The following is a 19,837-nucleotide window of genomic DNA, read 5'->3' as shown; positions in this document are numbered from 1 at the left end:
GAGACACACCAGGAGTGAGATTACAACAGTCACAAAAGATCCCTGCCTTTGGCTTTTGTCTAGCGGCTGCTGTGGAAGAGGGGAGCATCAGGGCATGTGGGGAGAGCTAGAAGAGGCGGTGACCAGTCAGACCTGAACTAGCAGGTGGGCTGAAGTTTTGAATTATATTTGTGATTAAAGTTTTGACTTAAATGATCAAAATTTTAGTATCTAAAAGGAAGTTGTAATTTAAAAATGGAACTGTTCCTATTGGGGAAGTTGATCAGAAAGTCCCAGAATCTGATCTGTTGGTACAAGATATCATCAAAGGGTGGGCAAGAGAATCTGGAGTACCACTTAAGAAAGGCCTGGAAGAAAACAGCCATTTCTTTTTTTTCTGTCCTATCAAGTTCAGCCCCTCTGATGAATCAGTTAATAAAAACTTATTTCCCCATGGCGATCATTGGCCAGAGCTGAGAAGCAGCTGCCCCCTTTAGAAGATCATACAGGCTGTGTGTATGCACTTGCCTGCCTCACCGGCCCTCATTCCCATTACCTGCCTGAGACCCACAGCACTGGAATTCACCTTGCTCTAGTCCTATTCCCCACTTTCCAGTGGGCAAAGAAAAGCCCAGAGGGAACAACTGACTTGTGCCAAGTCACATAGAAAAGGAGCTGAGTTTTATCCTCAAGCCCACATTCCAAAAGATAAAATCTTGGCATGGAAATGGCATCCGGCTCCCTTCCCTTCACTTTACTGTGCAAATCCTTACCCTTCTGTGCCCTCTGCCCTTTTAAACCTAATTAATATGATTGAAACCATTTTATTTATTTATTTACTTTTTTGAAAACATTTTAAATGTTCTTTACCAGATCTTTTTTCCCATTCTTTGAGTCATGGGAGGAAAAAAAGCACTGGACATTGGGCAGCTAAGGCAGTAGGAGGCAAGGACATCTTGAGTTGCTTGAGGCCAGTCCTGTCCCCATCACCTCCTCTCCCACCCTCAAGTGCAAACGGAGATGAAAGAAGCAGCCTTATTCCTTCCCTTGGGTTCATTCTCCATGGAGCTCAGATTCAACAGGAACACAGGAATTCTCTGAGGGACAACCTGTCCTTTAACTCAGTGTCCAAGCAGAGGTGGTTCTGTGGGTGGGGACCCCAAGGCACTCCTAATCCTCCCGTTCCTCTCCATTTCTCTCACTGCCGCCCCCTAAGCACCAGAAGCCAGGTGTGATGTCTGGGAAGTGGCTGGGCTTTTTCTTTTGGCTCAGATACCCCAGCAGACAAAGGCAGAGAGAAGTCCCCCTCCCTTTCCTCATTAGTTGAGCCGCTGCTACATCCAGGCCAAGAAGTGGGCAGAAAAATCCCCCTCTAAAGCTGAGTCCAGATGGGGAAATTCTACCTTTGATAAAAAAACTGGTAATACTGGTTACCTCCAAGGAGAACCAGGAAGACTTGTCCCTCTGTACCCTTTTCTTCTTTTAAGCAGACTTAATTTTTTAGAGCAAGCAGTTTTAAGTTCGCTGTGCAACTGAGCAGAAGATACAGAGATTTCCCATTTACCAACTACCCCCACACATACACACAGCCTCTCTCATTGTCAGCATCCCCAACAGAGGGGTACATTTGTTACCATTGATGAACATCCACTGACCCGTCATAATCACCCAGAGTCCAGTTTACCTTAGGGCTCCTTCTTGGTGTACATCCTATGGGTTTGGACAACTGTATACTGACATGTATCCACTATTAGAGGATCACAGAGTAGCTTTCTTGCCCTAAAAATCTGTGCCTTTTATACCTAATTCATATAATTGAAAACATTTCATTTATTTTTTGAAAACATTTTTTTTCAACATTCTTCCCAGTTCAGAATCCCAGGATATCCTGGGGGTGGTGGGCTCCCCCAGGGGAGTTCATTCACAGTGCTTTCAGGGAAGAGCAGGCAAGCTGATGTGAGGGTTTGTGTTTCCAGCATTTTCTTTAATCTCTGATACATGAGCGGTTGTCTGAATTGAAGTGAGGGAGAAAACAAATCCAGGTAATCAACGTACTGTTCTGTTCACCAAGGTTTTACTATGTTACAAATCACCAATCATTAACTGGTTTTAAACATGGGGGATAAGGTTTTTCACCCCTGGCAGAAGAGGGACCAAGCAGGACTTTGTGGGTGAGGGGAAGGAACATGAATGGCCTTCTCCCTTCTTGTTGAAGAAGGAAACATTTTCTAACCACATGCACCTGTAAAGGCTTCTCTGTGACCAAAATTAAGCTTTGTCTATTTGAGACCTTCCACCCCTTTCCAAAGACTTTTTTAACCCCCACATGAGGCATTTTAATAACATCCCAGAAAAGGAATTTCACAGTTCCTAAACAGGTATCTATAACTTCAGCTCCTCTTACAGCTAAGGAGGTGGAAAGACCGGGCTGACCCCAGGAAAAGGCAGGGGCAGGGTGGGTGTGGCCACAGAATTTACTACCTGCTAGGAGCTCTGGAAGCACCTTGGGGAAGACTGGGAGATAATGGTGGGTGGGGGTTACCCAAGGGATGCTTTCACATCCAACATTCATGCCTCTGGACAGCAGCCTTGGGAGGTCTCATGTCCATTTGCAGATGAGGAAATGAAGGGTCTCAGGTGATGTGGACAGACCAGCACACAGTAAAGGCAAAGAGAACAGGACCCACACAGTTTCATGTGAGGTCCGGAGCAAGACTGTCAGCACGGAGTCTCGTGGTGATGTTTTTGTAAAATGTACAGTGGCTTTGCTGAACATGGGCTGGTTATCATTCTCATTGATGAGGGTGATCTTCACCTTGGCATAGCTCATATGGTTGGGCACTTTCATTGGCAAAGAGGTCAAAGTTGTAGCGGTCCAAAGTCTGAGTCCAGAAGGATGGCCACCCAAATGTGAATGTCTGCTTTCCCGTGGACAGAGGTGGGGGAGATGATGAAGTGCTGGGAATTTTTCCCCACCAGGTACACCTTGAACATGCTGTTCAGCCCCAGGTGTCATTACTCTGTACGATCCTCTTCCCATGGGCAGACAGCAGAGATGAAGGAACACTGGAGTCTGGAGCCCCCTCCAGAGGAAATGGAGTTGGGAGAGGTTGAGTGAACCATCCAAGGTTGCACAGGACATTAGAGGCAGTGAGGCTAAAAGCCCAGGCCCAGCTCCCAGGCCAGGGTGCCTCCCAGGCTGAGGGAAGTGGGGTCAGAGGATCCCCCAGTTGTGGCTCCAGTGCTATATGAGTTACTGGAACACAGTACCACTGAGCACTCCAGGGTGAATCTGAGTGAACGCCAGCAGGTGAGGCCAAGCAGGGAAGGCTGCCCCGGAGAAGGGGAGTTTTGAACTGGTTTTAGAGAAAATGGACTGGACTCTTAAATTCTACTTTTCAAAGAAGCTATGTAAGCCTCACTGATACTGAGTACATTAACTATAAAATTAAAAACAGAGTTTTGAAGTGATAGAACAAAGCCAAGGGCTTCACAACGGAAGAGAATTCTGGCAAGGCCGAACTGGGTAAGGGACACTGCCTCTAACAATATTTTTGTTTACCTTTTTCAGTCTGTAATTTTGACCAGTTGACCCTGGATTTGGCCAAGAAGCTAAAAAGGTTCAAGAATAACAGACCAGCCTTTAACACCTGAAAGATCCTATTCTCATAAGCATATCCCAGAAATCTTAAGCAAATGTTAGCCTCCTCTCTGCAGGACAAACTGCTGAGGCAGAAACCAAAATACCACCAGAAGTGCAGGCACTGAAGGGCTCAGCTAGGCAGGATGTGAAACGTCAGGCCATTAGTCTTATATTTTTACTGCAGTGGTTACAGGATGGGGTTGACATGGGAATGAAAATGCATACTGACTTGGGAGAGTTCCTTTCTCGCGCCCCCCCCCCCAGCTTAAATATTGACACCCACTCACTAGGTTTGGGAACCAGTAAAAGCTATGTAAGATTTCAAGGGTGAGCCTTCATTCTCCCCTGGCCTCCACTCCTTGGCTCTCAACAAAGGCAGAAATTGCCAGGTCAGTACCACTCAGTACATGCCGAGCAGGGAGGTTTCTTATTTCACCTGGCCATGGAGCAGAACTATAGCCCCAGCTGTAAATGTGGAAGGTTCCTCAAGTAATTGATACCGTGAAATCAGAAATTTACAATAAAGCAATCAATGTGAGTCAGAAAAACAGACGGCAGTATATTCTAATGATCAACCACGGTTAACACATGGTGCCAGATGAACATTTATATTTTCAGTGTACTCTATGGCCACCAGCTGTACACGTTGGTCTCTACATTTTTTTGGTTATGAAAACTCTGGTTTCAATTGATCTTTCCTATATAGGTTAATTTCCTCAAAAACTTAAACCCTTTGGGATGCCCGGGTGGCTCAGTTGGTTAAGTAACCGACTTTGACTCAGGTCATGATCTTACAGTTGGGGAGTTTTAGCCCCATGTTATGCTCTGTGCTGACACCGTAGAGCCTGGAGCCTGCTTCGGATTCTGTGCCTCCCTCTCTGCTTCCTACTACTCATGCTTTCTCTCTCTCAAAAATAAACATTAAAAAATAAAAAAAAAAAAAACCCCAAAACCATTAAACCCCAGAATTCTCATAGTTAAAGAGGTTAAAACCAAATGGATGTAGGGGCACCTGGGTGGCTAAGTTGGTTGAGTGTCCGACTTCAGTTCAGGTCATGATCTCGGGGTTTGTTGAGTTCCAGCCCTGCAATGGTCTCTGTGCTGAGAGCTCAGAGCCTGGAGCCTGCTTTGGATTCTGTGTCTCCCTCTCTCTGCCCTTCCCTCACTCATGCTCTCTCTCTCAAAAATAAACATTAAAAGTTAAAAAACAACAACCCCAAATGGATGTAGGTATTGCCCCAACTAGTGAGAAATAGAACTCAAATGTCTTCTAATAATCACTTAAGAATTCAAATATGCTTTTGCAGCTGGGGGAGACACTTGAACATTTCTGTGGCTCCCTCTACCCCAATACCTGCCTGCAAAGGCAGTTACAGAATAAGCGCTACCATAGAAGGGGTGAAGCCATGAACGCCAGTCCTGAGCCACCCCATTCCTCAAGGATGGCTTGAGCCGCCCTATTCCTCCAGCAAGATTTCACATCTGTAGCCTCCTCGTCAAAATCTCAGCAGACCCCTAGGATTTGTGGGAGGCAGGGTATCAAGGTGTAAACTTCAAATACCAGTGCTCAAATATCATGGCCCTTGAGCTCCAGGTTTTTGACTTCTCTTCCTGGATTCCTGGGCAATCTTCCCTTCACCCTAATTTCTTTTCCTCTCACTAAGGAGCAAAACTGACTGTTTGAAGGGCATCATTTCAGGCAGCCAAGAACCTCCTTGTTCCTACTCGCCTAAAATAAGTATGTATATCCCATCGGTGAGACTGAAGTTTAGAGGAGCAAAGTAAAAAGTAAAATCCCACACACTTGGTTCTACTCAAACTATAAGCTTTTGTTTTACATATCATTCATCCAGGACATGAGGAATATGCAGCTGACATCTTCCCGTTTCTGAAATGATACAGCGCATGTAATGTCTCTTCCCCTGTGCCGGGCCCACGTGCGCCCAGCAGAGAAGAGCTGTCACAAAGCAAAACCTGAATGTGAGTCTGCTTGGGCATCGGCAGTGGCTTCCTCATTTCTGAGCTGTCACACTTGCCGGAGTTACATGGGTCAAAACTGACAGCTTGGAATTTAAGTTTCTAATTTTACACTTCTGATTACATTAAGTTACAGATTGTTTCACAGTCTACTTTAAAATCAAAAGGTTGCCCACTGACTTTACTATGCTCATTCTGAGTGTGTGATCTGTTACTCGCCATCACACTTCCAATCAAATAGAGAAAGGGCAGGCTTCAGTTTTTCCAGGAAAAACTGGAACTGTTCTATTTCCTTACCCTGTGCAGTTTTCCCCATAACCCATTCAAGCCCAGAGAACAAGGGTTTTCCCTCTCAGATGCAAAGGTGGGAGGGAGAGCCTCTGCTGGCTCCGAGCTGGAGGCTAGAGCTGAATTCTCTCCATTCCTGCTCTGCGTATGCCTGATGCCCTCCTTCTTGAGTGAGGAAAACTTGGCACTTAACAGTTAAAAGGCTCACCCAAATCTGTGCTTCGAGACAGTCATAAACAGTACAACAAAATAAACAGGAGATACTGATGGGGTTCAACTAACGCTTATTGCCAATTCTGCTAATGTCAGAATTTCCCATGCTCTGGGAAGTTTCGAGAATATGTGTTCCAGCACAGGAACTGTGACAGAGCTCCCTTGCCCAAAGATTGTGACCCAAGATCAACAAAGGTGGATAAGAAACAGATTCTTCAGCTGTGAGGAATAAAACAGAGCAGTAAATTGTGTGAGGTAAATTCAATAAAGTGACCCTCAACTGCATGCAGGCGAGTGGGGAAACGAGACACCGTTAATAAGAGAAGCCCTCAGGATGCAGGGATCTGATCAAGGGCACAGCTCATAAAAAGAAAGACTGGGAATTTTCCTATAGGAAGTTTAGGACACATGCCAACAGCAAGAAACGAGATGACTTCAGTGCTAGCAGTTTGCCTGTCAGCACTGAACCAGTGTCCTCGAGAGAAAATGTCCTTTTTTTCCCCCTGGGATCCCGGGCACTAGGGAAAAGCCTGTCCAACACACACAGGGAGTGGAAGCAGCTCGAGCAACTTGAGAGCTAGGAATTCAGAGAGGCCTTGACACTGTAAACCACGGTGAGGGGAGAATTAGGACACGTTTAAAATGTAGACCCCAGGCTCTCTCACACTGCACTAAAAATACAGGTCTGTTTCAAAGGTCCTACCTAAACTTGTTGTGAGGCAGGGTACAGAGGAGCCCTTTGGAAGTGGTCGCAGGGTGAGGTGACCCAGGTGGTGGTAGAGGCAAGGTATCCCCATTTTAGGTGTCTGCTGCAGCGTGAAAGACGTGCCTAGGGTGAGCTCACTGACTAGCTTGCCCTCAATCCAGAGAGGGTTTGGGCCAGTGGGCATCTGGCGGGGGTGGGAGGAATGCATGTAACAGTGTGTGTGGGGGGGAGAAGGTACCCCTCTAGAACCTGCCGCATTGAATCTCGGATAGATGAGGGTATTTTTTAGAGCCAGATCATCCCCCAAACCAGCTTGGGGATAATGAGTGGATTCTAAGAATTCATATACCAATGTCCTTCCGAATAAAAAATGATTCTTTATTATTACATTTCAAAATCACAGAACCCCAGACAGAATGTTATCTCACACACACCCACACATCCACACATCCACAGTCACTAATTTCTGGAGTCAACTCCCATACCCCTTCTCAAAATCTGGCTGAGCTATGCCTCGGAAATTTTCCAGTTTCCAACTCCACACACCAATTTGGGATAAATGGAAACACTGAAGTCTTTTGGTTTTACCCATAGTTCCATAGTGCTATTACAGGTAGAGTATTTGTTGGAGGAGACCATTTTTGCTGGGTTAGAATACAGTGAAGAATAAAAGCAAGTTGCGTGTAGAGCTCTGGGTGTGGTTGAAACGTGTATCTGTATGCCTCCTGACCTGCAGGCTTTGTTCTCTCCCCCTTTCATGGTTCTGTTTTGTCTCTTTCTACAGGAAATGCAATAAAAATATATCTTCTATTCGGAATCACACTGGAGAGTAGGTGGTTCAGATGAGTAGTCCTGTTACATATTAAGTTACTGGGGCTACAACTGAGAAATCTGAACTCTGGGGTTACAACTCAAAATAAATATCATTCAAGGTAAATAAACAAATTACTTGGCTGGCTCGTGAAATGCTTAATTGTTTTCTAAAATCATACCCACAACATGGACTTCTATTTTGGTTACATCTCAAGACACGAGTCAGGTAACCTACATCTCTGAAAGGACTCGGAGCATGCTGTCCTATTTCTCCCCTCAGTGCTGAGAAAGGTTCCAGGGCCTGGAAGTTGTGATGTGCGTGGCTCAGGTTACTTGGTGCTCAGGCAAAACACTGCCACATGCCCAACCTTGATGAATATAGACTCCTTTTTTAAGTATGACAGTACCTAGTGGGAGGCCCTCGCTCAGAGAAAGGACACAGAAGGTAAAAGTAGGATAAGCCAAGAGCTGAAGACAACTCTGCTAAGAGACTCAGATAACACAATGGAACAGGAATACTGAAGCCAGCAGCCTGCTGGAAATATCACCATCACCATCACAACCCATAAGCTTTTTTCTGTAGTCAGGAAATCAAGGCTGAGGGGAACATTCGCATATATTGCTCACTAATACATTCTTCTTAACAGAAGTGAAGCTATTTTGAGACTATGAAAAGCTTTTCAAGACATCTGTTTTCAGGGACAGAGCACAGTAATGAATACTTTTCAGAGCTGGTTCGTTCTAAAGTCTATCCCAAGAACAAGGGCAGCCAACTTTTGTGAGGTACTAAGACATGTTCCGGCAAAAACATTCTCACTTTCCTCAAGTTATATGCTTTTTTCAAGTCCAAATATATTATAAATATCTGGTCCTTTTCTGTTGGCAAAAAAGGAAACTTTTTTTTTTTTTAAACTCTCAAGTTGGTAATATTTGTGTAGAATGAAGGTAGAATTTTACTCGTTTTTTTATAACTCAGAACACAGATGAAATCAAAATGTCTGCAACTGTCCCTAAATTCACATCTTTAAAAAGTCCTTTCCGCCATTCACATGAATTCATCTGAATCATTGCCGTCCTGTAGGAAACAGAAAAGGGACACTGTGAAAGCCTTCAACACAAGTAACTCCATTTTAAAAATGTACACAATTACTCTTAAGTAACAAGCTTCTTCATGCATAACTGTAGTGTTCAGAAAGTAAAAAGTAAAATCATTAAATTCACTCATGAATTTTCTGTCTGAAAGTAGGAGTTGTTTAAAATAGCTGGGTTCTCTAAGGTGTTGTTGCATGGCCTCAATTACATAGTGACAAGTGCCCAGTGGTTTCCAAATCATGAAGTAAGGCTCACCTGACCTAGTACAGGATGTAACAAGCATGATGGGAAGCAAATATGACTGTTCCTTCAACAAATACAACAAAATATGAATCCAAACAGACCCTGCCTCGTATCCTTCTGCCAATGGTGCTGCCAATATGCAAACACATTTTTGGTCTAAATTTCATGATGTTGAGTCTCAAGATTGTCACCAGATGGTTGGTTTTTTTTTTGTAATAGGAAAAGTGATTAGGAAGTCACAGGCTAGGTTATCAAGTTAGTTGGCCTGCCAAGTCATTGATTAAAAACCTGACATGATGGTATGTAGTATAAAGGCACTGATTTTATTGTGTGCCTTATAAACGAGTCCTAGAGGCAAAGGACAAAAGTGGAGCACCAGGCTCCTTTTTGAGCTACTGCACACCCTGAGAACACTGCTCCAAATGCCAACAGTCACTAATAGTTTAAGTTCGGGACATTTGCTTGAAAATGGGTCACCCTGAACATATCAATTGTTGCAGCTTCTCTTCCCCACTGCTTGATCCCCGAGCTGTTAGAGAAGGGGAGAGGGCTCAGGCTTACAGGTGTATGTGTTTTTCATCTTCTTACCAGCTCTTATTAAAGATGGGTAAGAAACAGGAGATATAGGCAGGAAACGATGGTTTCTTAAGTCTGGTTTAATTTCTGGTTTCGTTCGTTTTCTCTGTGCTTCTCTTCAGTTAGCACAATGCACCCAGGCCACAGTAAAAATGTCTTAGAAAACTGTACCAAGAGCAAATTAATGTTGGTATTCTATGTCAGGGCCAGAACTGGGACTGCCCTAGAGTCCGACACTGAAGTCACAGCATTACAGATGTTCAGAGAGTCACCATCTATCTTGAAGGTCAGCATTAGATCTGGAACACTGAGGAGGAAAAACGCTCTAAGATAACCTGGGTTGGTGACAATGAAAGTGTGTCACTCCCTATAAAGGCCGAGAGTCAGATCTGCAGAGTTCTGGCATGTCCACGGATCTGTATTTGGGGATTACAGTAACTTCTAAGTATACGTCTGAGATCCAAGACTTTATTTGGACAATTTTTATACTTAAGTTCCCTTTAAGAGTCAATATGGTTTTCCTTTTTTTGTTTGTTTGTTTACCTATTTTGAGAGAAAGAGAGCATGTGAGCAAGTGTGAGTGGGGGAGGGGCAGAGAAAGACTCCCAAGCAGGCCCTATGCTGCCAGCTGGCTAGCTGCCAGCGCAGAGTCCAACTCGGGGCTCGATCTCACAACCTGTGAGGTCATGACCTAAGCTAAAATCAAGAGTCAGACACTTAACCAATGAGCCACCCAGGTGCCCCAATATTTTTCAATATAGCAAAATAGGTATCCATCTATAAAGTGAGAAGCAAATAAAACTGAATTGAAAAGTAACTGTTTACTGATACCAAATTTAGAAAGGTTAGGAAGAAATTACAGATTAAAAAGGATTATTCTAAATAGGAGAACAAAAGCTCAAAATTAAAACCAACTTCAGAGTGTGAGACTAATAATTTTCCTGATGAATTCATATAAGCCAAATTAAAAATCAAGTCCTTTGCACCTGAGTGGCTCATTTGGCTGAGCATCCAACTCTTGATTTCAGCTCAGATCATGATACCAGAATCATGAGATCAAACCCAGCGATGGGCTCTGCAATGAGCGTGGTTCTTGTTTAAGATTCTCTCTTCCTCTCTCCCTCTGTCTTTGCCCTCTCCCCAGCTCATGCTCTCTCTCTCTCAAAAAAAAAAAACAAACTGAAAATCAACTGAGCTTGCAGCCAAATTAGATCATAAAAGGTCTGTATCCCCTTAACAGCAGAAAGTTACAAGGAGAATTAAAATGTATGGGGCGCCTGGGTGGCTTAGTCGGTTAAGCGTCCGACTTTCACTTAGGTCATGATCTCGCGGTTCGTGGGTTCGAGCCCCGCGTCGGGCTCTGTGCTGACTGCCAGCTCAGAGCCTGGAGCCTGTTTCAGAGTCTGTGACTCCCTCTCTCTCTGACCCTCCTCTGCTCATGCTGTCTCTCTCTCTCTCTCTCTCCTAGAAATAAATAAAACATTAAAAAAAAATTTAAAAAAAAAATGTATTCTTTTGAAGTATGGGGGAAAGCTGTAAGAGTCCTTCCACTACAAGAGAGAATACAAATACCCAGTGTAAAACTTCTTTGGGAATGGGAATCTGATGGAAACCTGGTGCTCAGGGACAGAAGAACAAGCAACAGAGGGGAGATAGGTAGAAGAGTTTGTGATCCTCTGGTCTATAGCTCTGATTTACTAATCCTGGAACTTTTAACATCTGTCACTAATCAGATCACATTTATGTATGCGTGTGTGTGTATGTATGTGTGTGTGTGTGTGTGTGTGTGTGTGTGTGTATTTATTTATTTATTTATTTCTGTGTGTGTGGGGGGGGGCAATTCCAGAACACTCAACTTTAAACATCCACAATGATGGAAATGAAAATGCCTAAGGTCATGTATAACATTACGCAGGTGCCAGATTTCTGCTGGATTAGCCTCTAAATAACAGAACATTTTGATAGCAACAATAACCACAAAGCAAAGACATTAGATTTAGGGTATGTTCAAGACTTCTGTTTTACTATTAAGCTGTTTTAAGAGTTCCAAGAAATCTAAGAATAGTTTCCAGAAGGGATTAAATACATGTCATCATCATTAATCCTGATACTATGTGGGAAAAGAGCAGCTAAGAACTCTATCAGTAAGAAATAACAATGACTGGGGCGCCTGGATGGCTCAGTTGGTTAAGTGTCCCACCCTGGATTTTGGCTCAGGTCCTGATCTCAGGATCCTGTGATAGAGCCCTACACAGGGCTCCGTGCTGGTGCATGGAGCCTGCTTAAGATTTTCTCTCCCTCCCCCTCTTTCCCTACCTGCTCACGCAGTCTCTCTCTCTCTCAAAATATAAAAAAATTGAAAAAAAAAAAAAAAACTAGGACCATTTATATTCGTAGACTAAGGAAGAACTTTCACATATATGTCCTTGTTTAAATTTTAGTGCAGACCCATGAAGTAACAGGTCTTTTCCACTGCTGATGAAATCTCCCTCAGAGAGGTTAAATCACTTTATCAGGCTTATCCAATTAGAAAATGACAGTTTTTAAGGCTCTAAACTTCAAATTCAAGGCTGTATTTAATTACATAATGCTACCCTGGAATGTTTCAGGATAAATCACAAAGCTACATCTCTGACTCACAAAGAAGCCTCATAAATTTAGTTCTTCAAGGAGACATGAATAAAAACATTGTTATTATTACTCATTTTTAGGACATCCAGATATGAAAGGTGTAAAATCCTACTAACAATTCTAATTTGTGAACTAAATATGGGGTTTGACTAGATGACCTGTAAGTGATCTTACATTCTATTAATTATTTCTAAGCACCTGAGGCAATACTGCTTAATAGTATTTTCTGTTCTATATCTACACTGTCCAATATGGTAACCACTAGCCATATGTGGCTAGTATGACTGAGGAACTGAGTTTTTACACTAAATTAGATGCTAATTGAAATTTAAATAGCCACATGTAATTAGTGCCTGGTATCCTGAACAACACAGATCTAAAGTATATATAGTTGACTTGAATAACATGGGTTTGAACTGCACATTCTACTTTCACAGATCTTTTTCAACAAATACGGTACAGCTCGTAAATGTATTTTCTTTTCCTTATGATTTGATGTTCTTTTCTCTAGCTTCCTTTATTGTACAAATACAGTACATAATACATATAAGATATGTGTTAAATGGGGTCCCAGGGTGACTCAGTCAGTTAAGCATTCAACTCTTGATTTTCGCTCAGGTTATAATCTCTTGGTTTGTGAGTTTGAGCCCCACATCGGGCTCTGTACTGAGAATGTAGAAACTGCTTGAGATTCTCTCCCCTTCTCTCTGCCCCCCCTCCCCTCCCCTGCTTCTTTCTGCCCCTCCCCTGCTCTCTCTCTCTCAAAAATAAACTAAAAATAAAAATAATAAAAAAAAAAGATATGTGTTAATTGACTGTTTATGTTACGGGTAAAGCTTGTAGTCAACAGTAGGCTACCAGTAGTTAAGTTCCAAGGTAGTCAAAAGTTATATGCAGACTTTCAACTGTGTAAGGGGTTGGTGCACCTAACCCCATATTGTTCAAGGTCAAGTGTATCTGTAAACTGTACTATAAAACATGCTATATAGCAAATATATCTACCCAGTTTCAATTTTCTGCAGACTGTTAAGTGATAGCTAAATTGTGCTATCTCCAGTCACTTCAAAATAAATCTGAGAAAGACAGTACTCATGGACGATAAGTCCCTGACACAGTTCTAATAAAATAATTAGGTGCTGCCACTAAGAAGATTCTTTCAGTACTGTAATACGGATCACCATTTCTCTTTATCATAGGATGTACTATCAGACCGCACTTCACAACAAAGTACAACAATCTCTTTCCATGAGGTGATCTACTTTAAAAACATGAGCAAGTTCACAGGGAAGGAGGGGTGATGCCTCCTAGAATCCACCTGAGTGCACGTTGGTTACCAAATCATGTCAAGCCATCAGCAACATGTGAGTCGGTATTGGCTAGTAGCTCAATTATTAAAAACTCTTAATTATTTTAAGGCACAACACTAGAGCAAATAACTTGAACATACCTGATTTGAAGACATATTTTCAACTTTCATTAGAGATGAATAGCTCCTAGGAGAAAATAAACACATCTGCAATCAGGTTACTCAGCCAACAAAATATTTCATGAACATTTACCAGGCATCCAGCACTGTTGAGGGTCTTCTGGAAGAAAATATAATCATTTGCCCTCAAGGAGAATGCAACAAAAAAGAGGCAGATATCTCTGAACAGTAAATAAGATGTGCACAGAGATTTACAAAGTGCTTCCTCAGACCCATGTCCTGTCACTGCCACAATAACTGGGAGGTAAGTGACATTATTCAGATGAGGAAATGCATCTACAGCCACGAGCAGTTTGGATCCCTAGTCAGGGTATATATTGCCCAGGCTGCAGATGCTAAAGGAATTCAAGGAAATGTGGCAGCGTGGGCAGAGCTGCCGGGGCACTCTCCTTGCATGAGGCAGAGCCCAAAGCGAGCCTAATAAGTATGTGTGATGAGCAAGGGAGGCAGATCCAGAGAATGGTAGGGGCAAAGACAAAGAGATGGCATTTATAATGACATTTCAAACCAACTCAAGTGGAGTCTGAAGGCCAAACAGGGAATTAGGCTAGATGTGTAGGCCTCAATTATGTTGTCCTAATTGCGGGAGTTAACACAATGTGAACAGCAAGAAGCCACAATATAAGACGGGAGTAGAGAAGAGACATAAGAGATTCAACTAGCATTTATTAAATATCCATGATGTATAAAGCCCTGTGATAAGCCTGGGTGGAGGATGGGACAGAAAGAAAATAGAAAATGATGAATAAGACAAAGCCTTGTTCCCAATGAGCTCACCAGGAAGGGAGATAAGGCCTATTCAAGCCATAGCTATACAAAAAGTTCAATTAAAAATACACAAAGAGACAAAGGAAAGTGAGACCATATAATACCAATGTTTTAAAAAGGGTAATCTGTAGTAGACAGATGAAAGGAAGAAGGGAAATTAAGGCAAGGAGCTTAGTTAATAATAACAGTATTTACCATTTACCCAGTATTCTTTATTTGCTGGATCTGTGTTATATGCTTCAAAAATTACTGCTAATCCCCCAACCACCTTATAAGGCAAAGAATAATATTATGCCTACTGAATACCATATGATTTCATTCATGTGGAATTTAAGAAACAAAACAAATGAACATATGGGAAGTGGGTAAAAAAGAGAAAAGGAAACCAAAAGAGACACTAAATATCGAGAACAAGTTGAGGATTGCTGGAGGGAGGTAGGTGAGGGGATGGGTTAAATGGGTGATGGGCACTTGGGATGAGCACTGGGTGTTGTATGTAAGCGATGAACCACTAAGTTCTCCTGAAACCAATATTATACTATATGTTAACTGGAATTTAAATAAAAGCTTGAAACAAAAAAAAAAATACATAGGAGGCAGAGCCAGGGAAGTTAGGAAGTTGTCCAAAGTCTCCCAGCTAAGGAACTAGTGGAGACAGCAGGCTTTTGCACCCACATTGGACTCCTGAGCTCACACTCCTGCCATCATGCTCCAGTCTGCTGCGTCCCCGCGTGAGGATATCCTCCTCCCGACCCCCTCAAGCTCCAGGAGTCCATGCTGTCAGCAGCTGTCTTCATAAGAAGGGATAACATTTAGAGAATCAACGATGACATCAAGTTTCTAGCTTGGGTGATCTGAAGAAAATAATGCTGCAGTTGAGAGACATCCAGGTAGATATGAACTGTAGACACTGAAAATTGAGAACTGGAGGGAAGGAGAAATGTCACGGTTAGAGGCAACAATCTGGGAGACAACTGGAGCGAGGTCAGGTGAAGGTTGTCAGACAAAGTGGTATCTGTAAGAAATAAACACTAAGATCAACACGCTGCATGAAAGGCATGCTGAGAAAAAAGTGGGCAGGGCAGGAAATCTCAATTGGGGCAATTGGGGCTGCACTGTTAAACCACTTCTGGAGATTAAAATGAAGATAGGTACCCACAAGCCAGGTTCAAGAACCACTGGGTCTTGAGGGCCCACTGAGATGAAAGCAACACACACATTCACCCTTCTTTACACCATGCCCTTCCCCTCAGCTCCATCCCATCCATCCAATGGCCTATCTGACATTTTTTCTGGATACCTCCAAGGTATTTTCAGATTCATATGTGCATATGCAACTCAAGGGCATCCCCACTACCAAAAAGTTTGGTTCTTTTCCAGGATTCCCTAGCTCAAAGAACTGAATCGTTACCCATTCCATTTCATAAGCCAGAAACCCAGGAGGCATTCCTTTTCTCGCTCTCCTACCCCCTCAATCTGAACTCTCTTCAAATCTTGTGATTTTATCTAAGAACTTACTTCTCCCTGGTCCACTTCTCTCTACCTCCACATCACCACCCTTTTCCAAGCTACCAACATGGGGACAACTGCACTAGCTTGCTAACTGGCCTATCCACCCCCGACTGGTTCCCTTTCCCATCTGGTCAGCAAATGAGATTTCCAAAACACCAACCTTGTCGTCGTACTATGTTTCAAACTCTTTGATGACCTCACAGAACTCTGATGAAGGATGAAGACAGACGTGGCCAACAGGCCCTGCATGCACCGACACCTAGATCCAGGTGTTCATTCCCTTGTTCCTGCTGTTCCACACACTTGGGTCTGCCTTTAGTCTGGTGTTTCACCTTGCTCCCTCCACATAGGGTCTTCATATACATAGTTCCCTCTGCTTAGAGCCTCCATGCGACCCACCCCCCTCACCTTTTTAAGTAGGTTTCACACCCTTTTAATTAGCAAACATAGTTTTGATCTTAGCTCAAGAATCGCTGTATCAGAAAAGCTAATCTCAGTTACTTATTCATTCATAATGCATTGATTAAATCACTCACTGCATATGCAAAGCACTGGGTCACATGCAAGGGTGCACATAAGTGCTCTTCTGAAAGAGCTTATCATTAAAATGAAGAGCTAAGGCTTTATTTATAGAAGGCAGCAGTAGTAGTGTCTGAAGGAGAAACAAAAGAAGGTACAATTAAAGCAATTTCTACATCGAACTATATCATCCTTATAACCACTAGTCTCACTATTACCTTTTCTACATGTTGCCACTGAACTTGTCCTACAAGTCTACTTCCTAATATCCTAGGAAACCTGTAATAGCTCCTTATCACCTACAACATGGAATTGTGCACAAAGCAAAACTTCAGTCACTCTCCGATGTGCCTAATTTTTCATTCTTTCATTTGCCTACATATGACCTTGACCTTGCCAACCCATTCATTCCTTGCCTTATAGGCAGCATGATGTGGACTTCAGAATTACAGACTTGAGTTGAGATTCCTGCTTTGCCACTCATCAGTCAAAATTTTTCACACATTATCTTGCTAAAGTTGTCTCTGCCCCCAAATCAAGTTCATGTTACTATTCAGATGATACGCTCACCTGTGAGCATCTGGGTCTTGGACTTCTCTGACTTCAATCCCATAAGCCTTGGGTTCAAATTCCAACCTCCTAGTCTCCCAAGTTTTAAAAAATCTCTGTTAGTCCCTACCTTTTTCTTTTCTGATCTCTTAGTTACCTTCTAGTAACTACCTTTCTCTATTGTTTATTTCTTCTGGTTTCAATATCCACATAGTGGAGCTTGACTTTGATGTTAATAGTGCTTGTTACACTACCACAAAGGTACAAGATTCAAACAGAGCAGGTAAGCTTTTACTTGGATGTAACAACGAGTTCAGCCAAGGAGATGAAACAGCCCTACTGGACACACTGAAGCCAGCATGGATACTCTTCCCTAGTACATGCCAATAAGTGACGGGGTCTACTGGGAGACTCCTGGGGAACCTGCTTAAAGGATTTCTCCAAATGCTTGTTCTCTAAAAACAAAGGTAGCCAGTAGAACTGATCTCCTTCTCTCACTCTCCAAGACAAGGTCCTTCTAAAACTCCTACTACTTTGAAAACCTGTGTTGAGTCTCTCCTGTTATTTTCTCTTACTCTATGAATGGCTTATAGGGTAGCAGCCATGGAAAGAAAATAACATGTGAGGGTTCCCCCCTACACCTAACTCTATGCAAAGATTCTCTAAACCAGAACCCCATTAGATCCTAGGCTGACAGGGCATATGTGAGCTACAAAAACTAAGGAGCTAATGAATATGCTGGTAAGTGAGAATTAGTACACAAAGTCTAAGGAAGGGGACATTCTCACAACTGTTTAGATGAATCACATGGTTAACAGATGGTGTTAATATACTACCCTCCCAACAACCCAAATATTTCTAAAACCTACCTATGAGCATGGTCTTTATGGAGACCTATTTACATTACTGGATCATTACAATTTCTGCATGCTAAGGACAAGGAGTAAAGATGGAGTTGTCTCCAGAGGCTACCATTCTGCCTCTGAGAAGGAAATCAGTGCCTTCTGTGTGGTGGGGTTTGGCTTGTTCACTGCTGAACTAAAGGCTGACAGATAAGATCCTGACAAGAGCTCAAAGAACTTGGGACTACATAATGGCAATTCCATCCACCTTTTTCTCCCCGTAGAAATTAGAAATGAGAAGCTTACTGTCATTCTGGTTCAAAAAGTTGAGAGGATAAACGAGACTAGAGTCTAAATAATGGTTTCAGAACTGAAAGGAAGCTAGAGATCTGTGGATGTGAGGCTGTTATTTCTTCACTGAGACCATCTGGAAGCACTGGGGATAACTTCCGGGACAGGAATAGCTTCCCGGCTTCTCTGTAGAGTCCCCTGCAGATTCAAGAGTCAATTTCTTAAGCAATCAGGGCACTAAAGTGAACATTCCCTACTAGATGGTCCAGAAAAAAGAACCAACTGCTGGTGAAATTTAATAAAATTCTGGCTGTCAGGAAGCCAAGAGAAAGACTTTAAACTGAGAGGCTTCTGTAAGCACAGCATTTGACTTCTCGGGTGGAAGAGTCAAAGACAGAAATTAAAGTGACGTGTGAAGCTGTACAGATATATAAAAAAATTCTAAAAGAGGTCAGGAGCTGAGAGCTCGCTGCTGGGATCTCCCCGAAGCTGCAGGGCACGGCACCCAGACGGCAGCGGTAAGCAAACCCGTGCTAGGTCCCCTCGTTGGTCCCCAGCCCCGCTGCTCTGCCCCGTGTCCTGCTACCTTCGGCAGCTTGTGAAAGCAAGTCAGTTTGGTGGCATTGGTTTCATAGACATGAACGTTTCAGTAGTAGGTTTTTTTGGTTTTCTGAGATCCATGAAAATTTATTTAAAAGAAAGCACTAGGAACAAAGTAGAAAAACATAGAGTAGAAAAGTGACTTTTCCATTTATTCCACTTATATTTTCCTTTTGATATATACGTGCTGGAGTAATACAGGATGAAAACTTGTGTCTGAGAAAACAAATGGAAAATCTACAAGTGACTAGGGACGCCTGGTTGGCTCAGTGGGTTAAGCGTCAGACTCTTGATTTTGGCTCAGGTCATGATCCCGTGTAGTGGGAGGAGCCCGATGTCTGGCTCTGTGGGATTCTCTCTCTTTCCCTCTCTCTCTGCCCCTCTCCTCCTTACACGTCTGCTCTCTCTCAAAACAAATAAGTCAATGTTAAAAAAAAAAAAGAAAGAAAGAAAATGGGACTGATTAAATTTCCTTTTGAAGCAAAATTTTCATTCAGTAACAATGAGAATTTTCCCCCTCAGCATATTTAAATGTTTTATGTGTTGTGGACACAATAAAAGAAAATTTGAGAGATATGAACATTGTGTTTTGGTTTAAACTAGTAAAATAAAACACACAAAATCCCCTAAATATTACTAGTATAGCTTGATTTGAAACAAAAATGTAATGCATTTTAAGATAAATTGACATATCTATAAGTTACTTGACTTACATAGAATAAATCTTACTTTAAACACTGAATAGACCGAATGAGGCAGAAAAGTGTGGTAATAGCATGTGTGAGCTTGAGAATCACACAGATTATTATGTGACTTTGGGTGAGTTACTTACTTGCTTTTTAGGCTCATTATCCTATTCTAGAAAATAAACAGTAACAATATTTGACTTATATGGCTATTGCTATGATTAAATGAGATCACACAGCTAAACACAGTACAGTGCTTAGAAGATGACAAGTGTCCAAAAATTTAGCTATACTTAAGTTTTTAAAGTTTTTTTAAAAAATTATGATTTTTCATTTTAGAGAGAGTGTGTGTGCATGCCGGGGGGGGGGGGGGGGGGGGGGGGGGGGGGGGGGGGGGGGGGGGGGGGGGGGGGGGGGGGGGGG

General features: G+C 42.6%; 1 protein-coding gene across 2 annotated transcripts in view; it reads right to left on the bottom strand.

Moving 5' to 3' along the window:
• Positions 1–7,160: 7,160 nt before the first annotated feature.
• The window catches only part of CCDC25 (coiled-coil domain containing 25), a 41,204-nt gene continuing 28,527 nt past the window's right edge, over positions 7,161–19,837 (bottom strand). For both annotated transcript variants that reach the window (XM_039217362.1, XM_039217363.1), the window contains 2 exons: positions 13,609–13,654; positions 7,161–8,694 (listed from right to left, as the gene is read on the bottom strand). In XM_039217362.1, coding sequence (XP_039073293.1) covers positions 8,665–8,694; positions 13,609–13,654 — 76 coding nt within the window. In that variant the 3' untranslated portion in view covers positions 7,161–8,664. The remainder of the gene's footprint in view (positions 8,695–13,608; positions 13,655–19,837) is intronic.

Source organism: Hyaena hyaena, unplaced genomic scaffold (genome assembly GCF_003009895.1).
Source record: "Hyaena hyaena isolate Hyena2069 unplaced genomic scaffold, ASM300989v1 scaffold_682, whole genome shotgun sequence".
In the NCBI taxonomy this organism is placed as follows: domain Eukaryota; kingdom Metazoa; phylum Chordata; class Mammalia; order Carnivora; family Hyaenidae; genus Hyaena; species Hyaena hyaena.
Note: the sequence above shows the minus strand (reverse complement) of the source record. Positions and strands in the feature narration are given on the sequence as shown.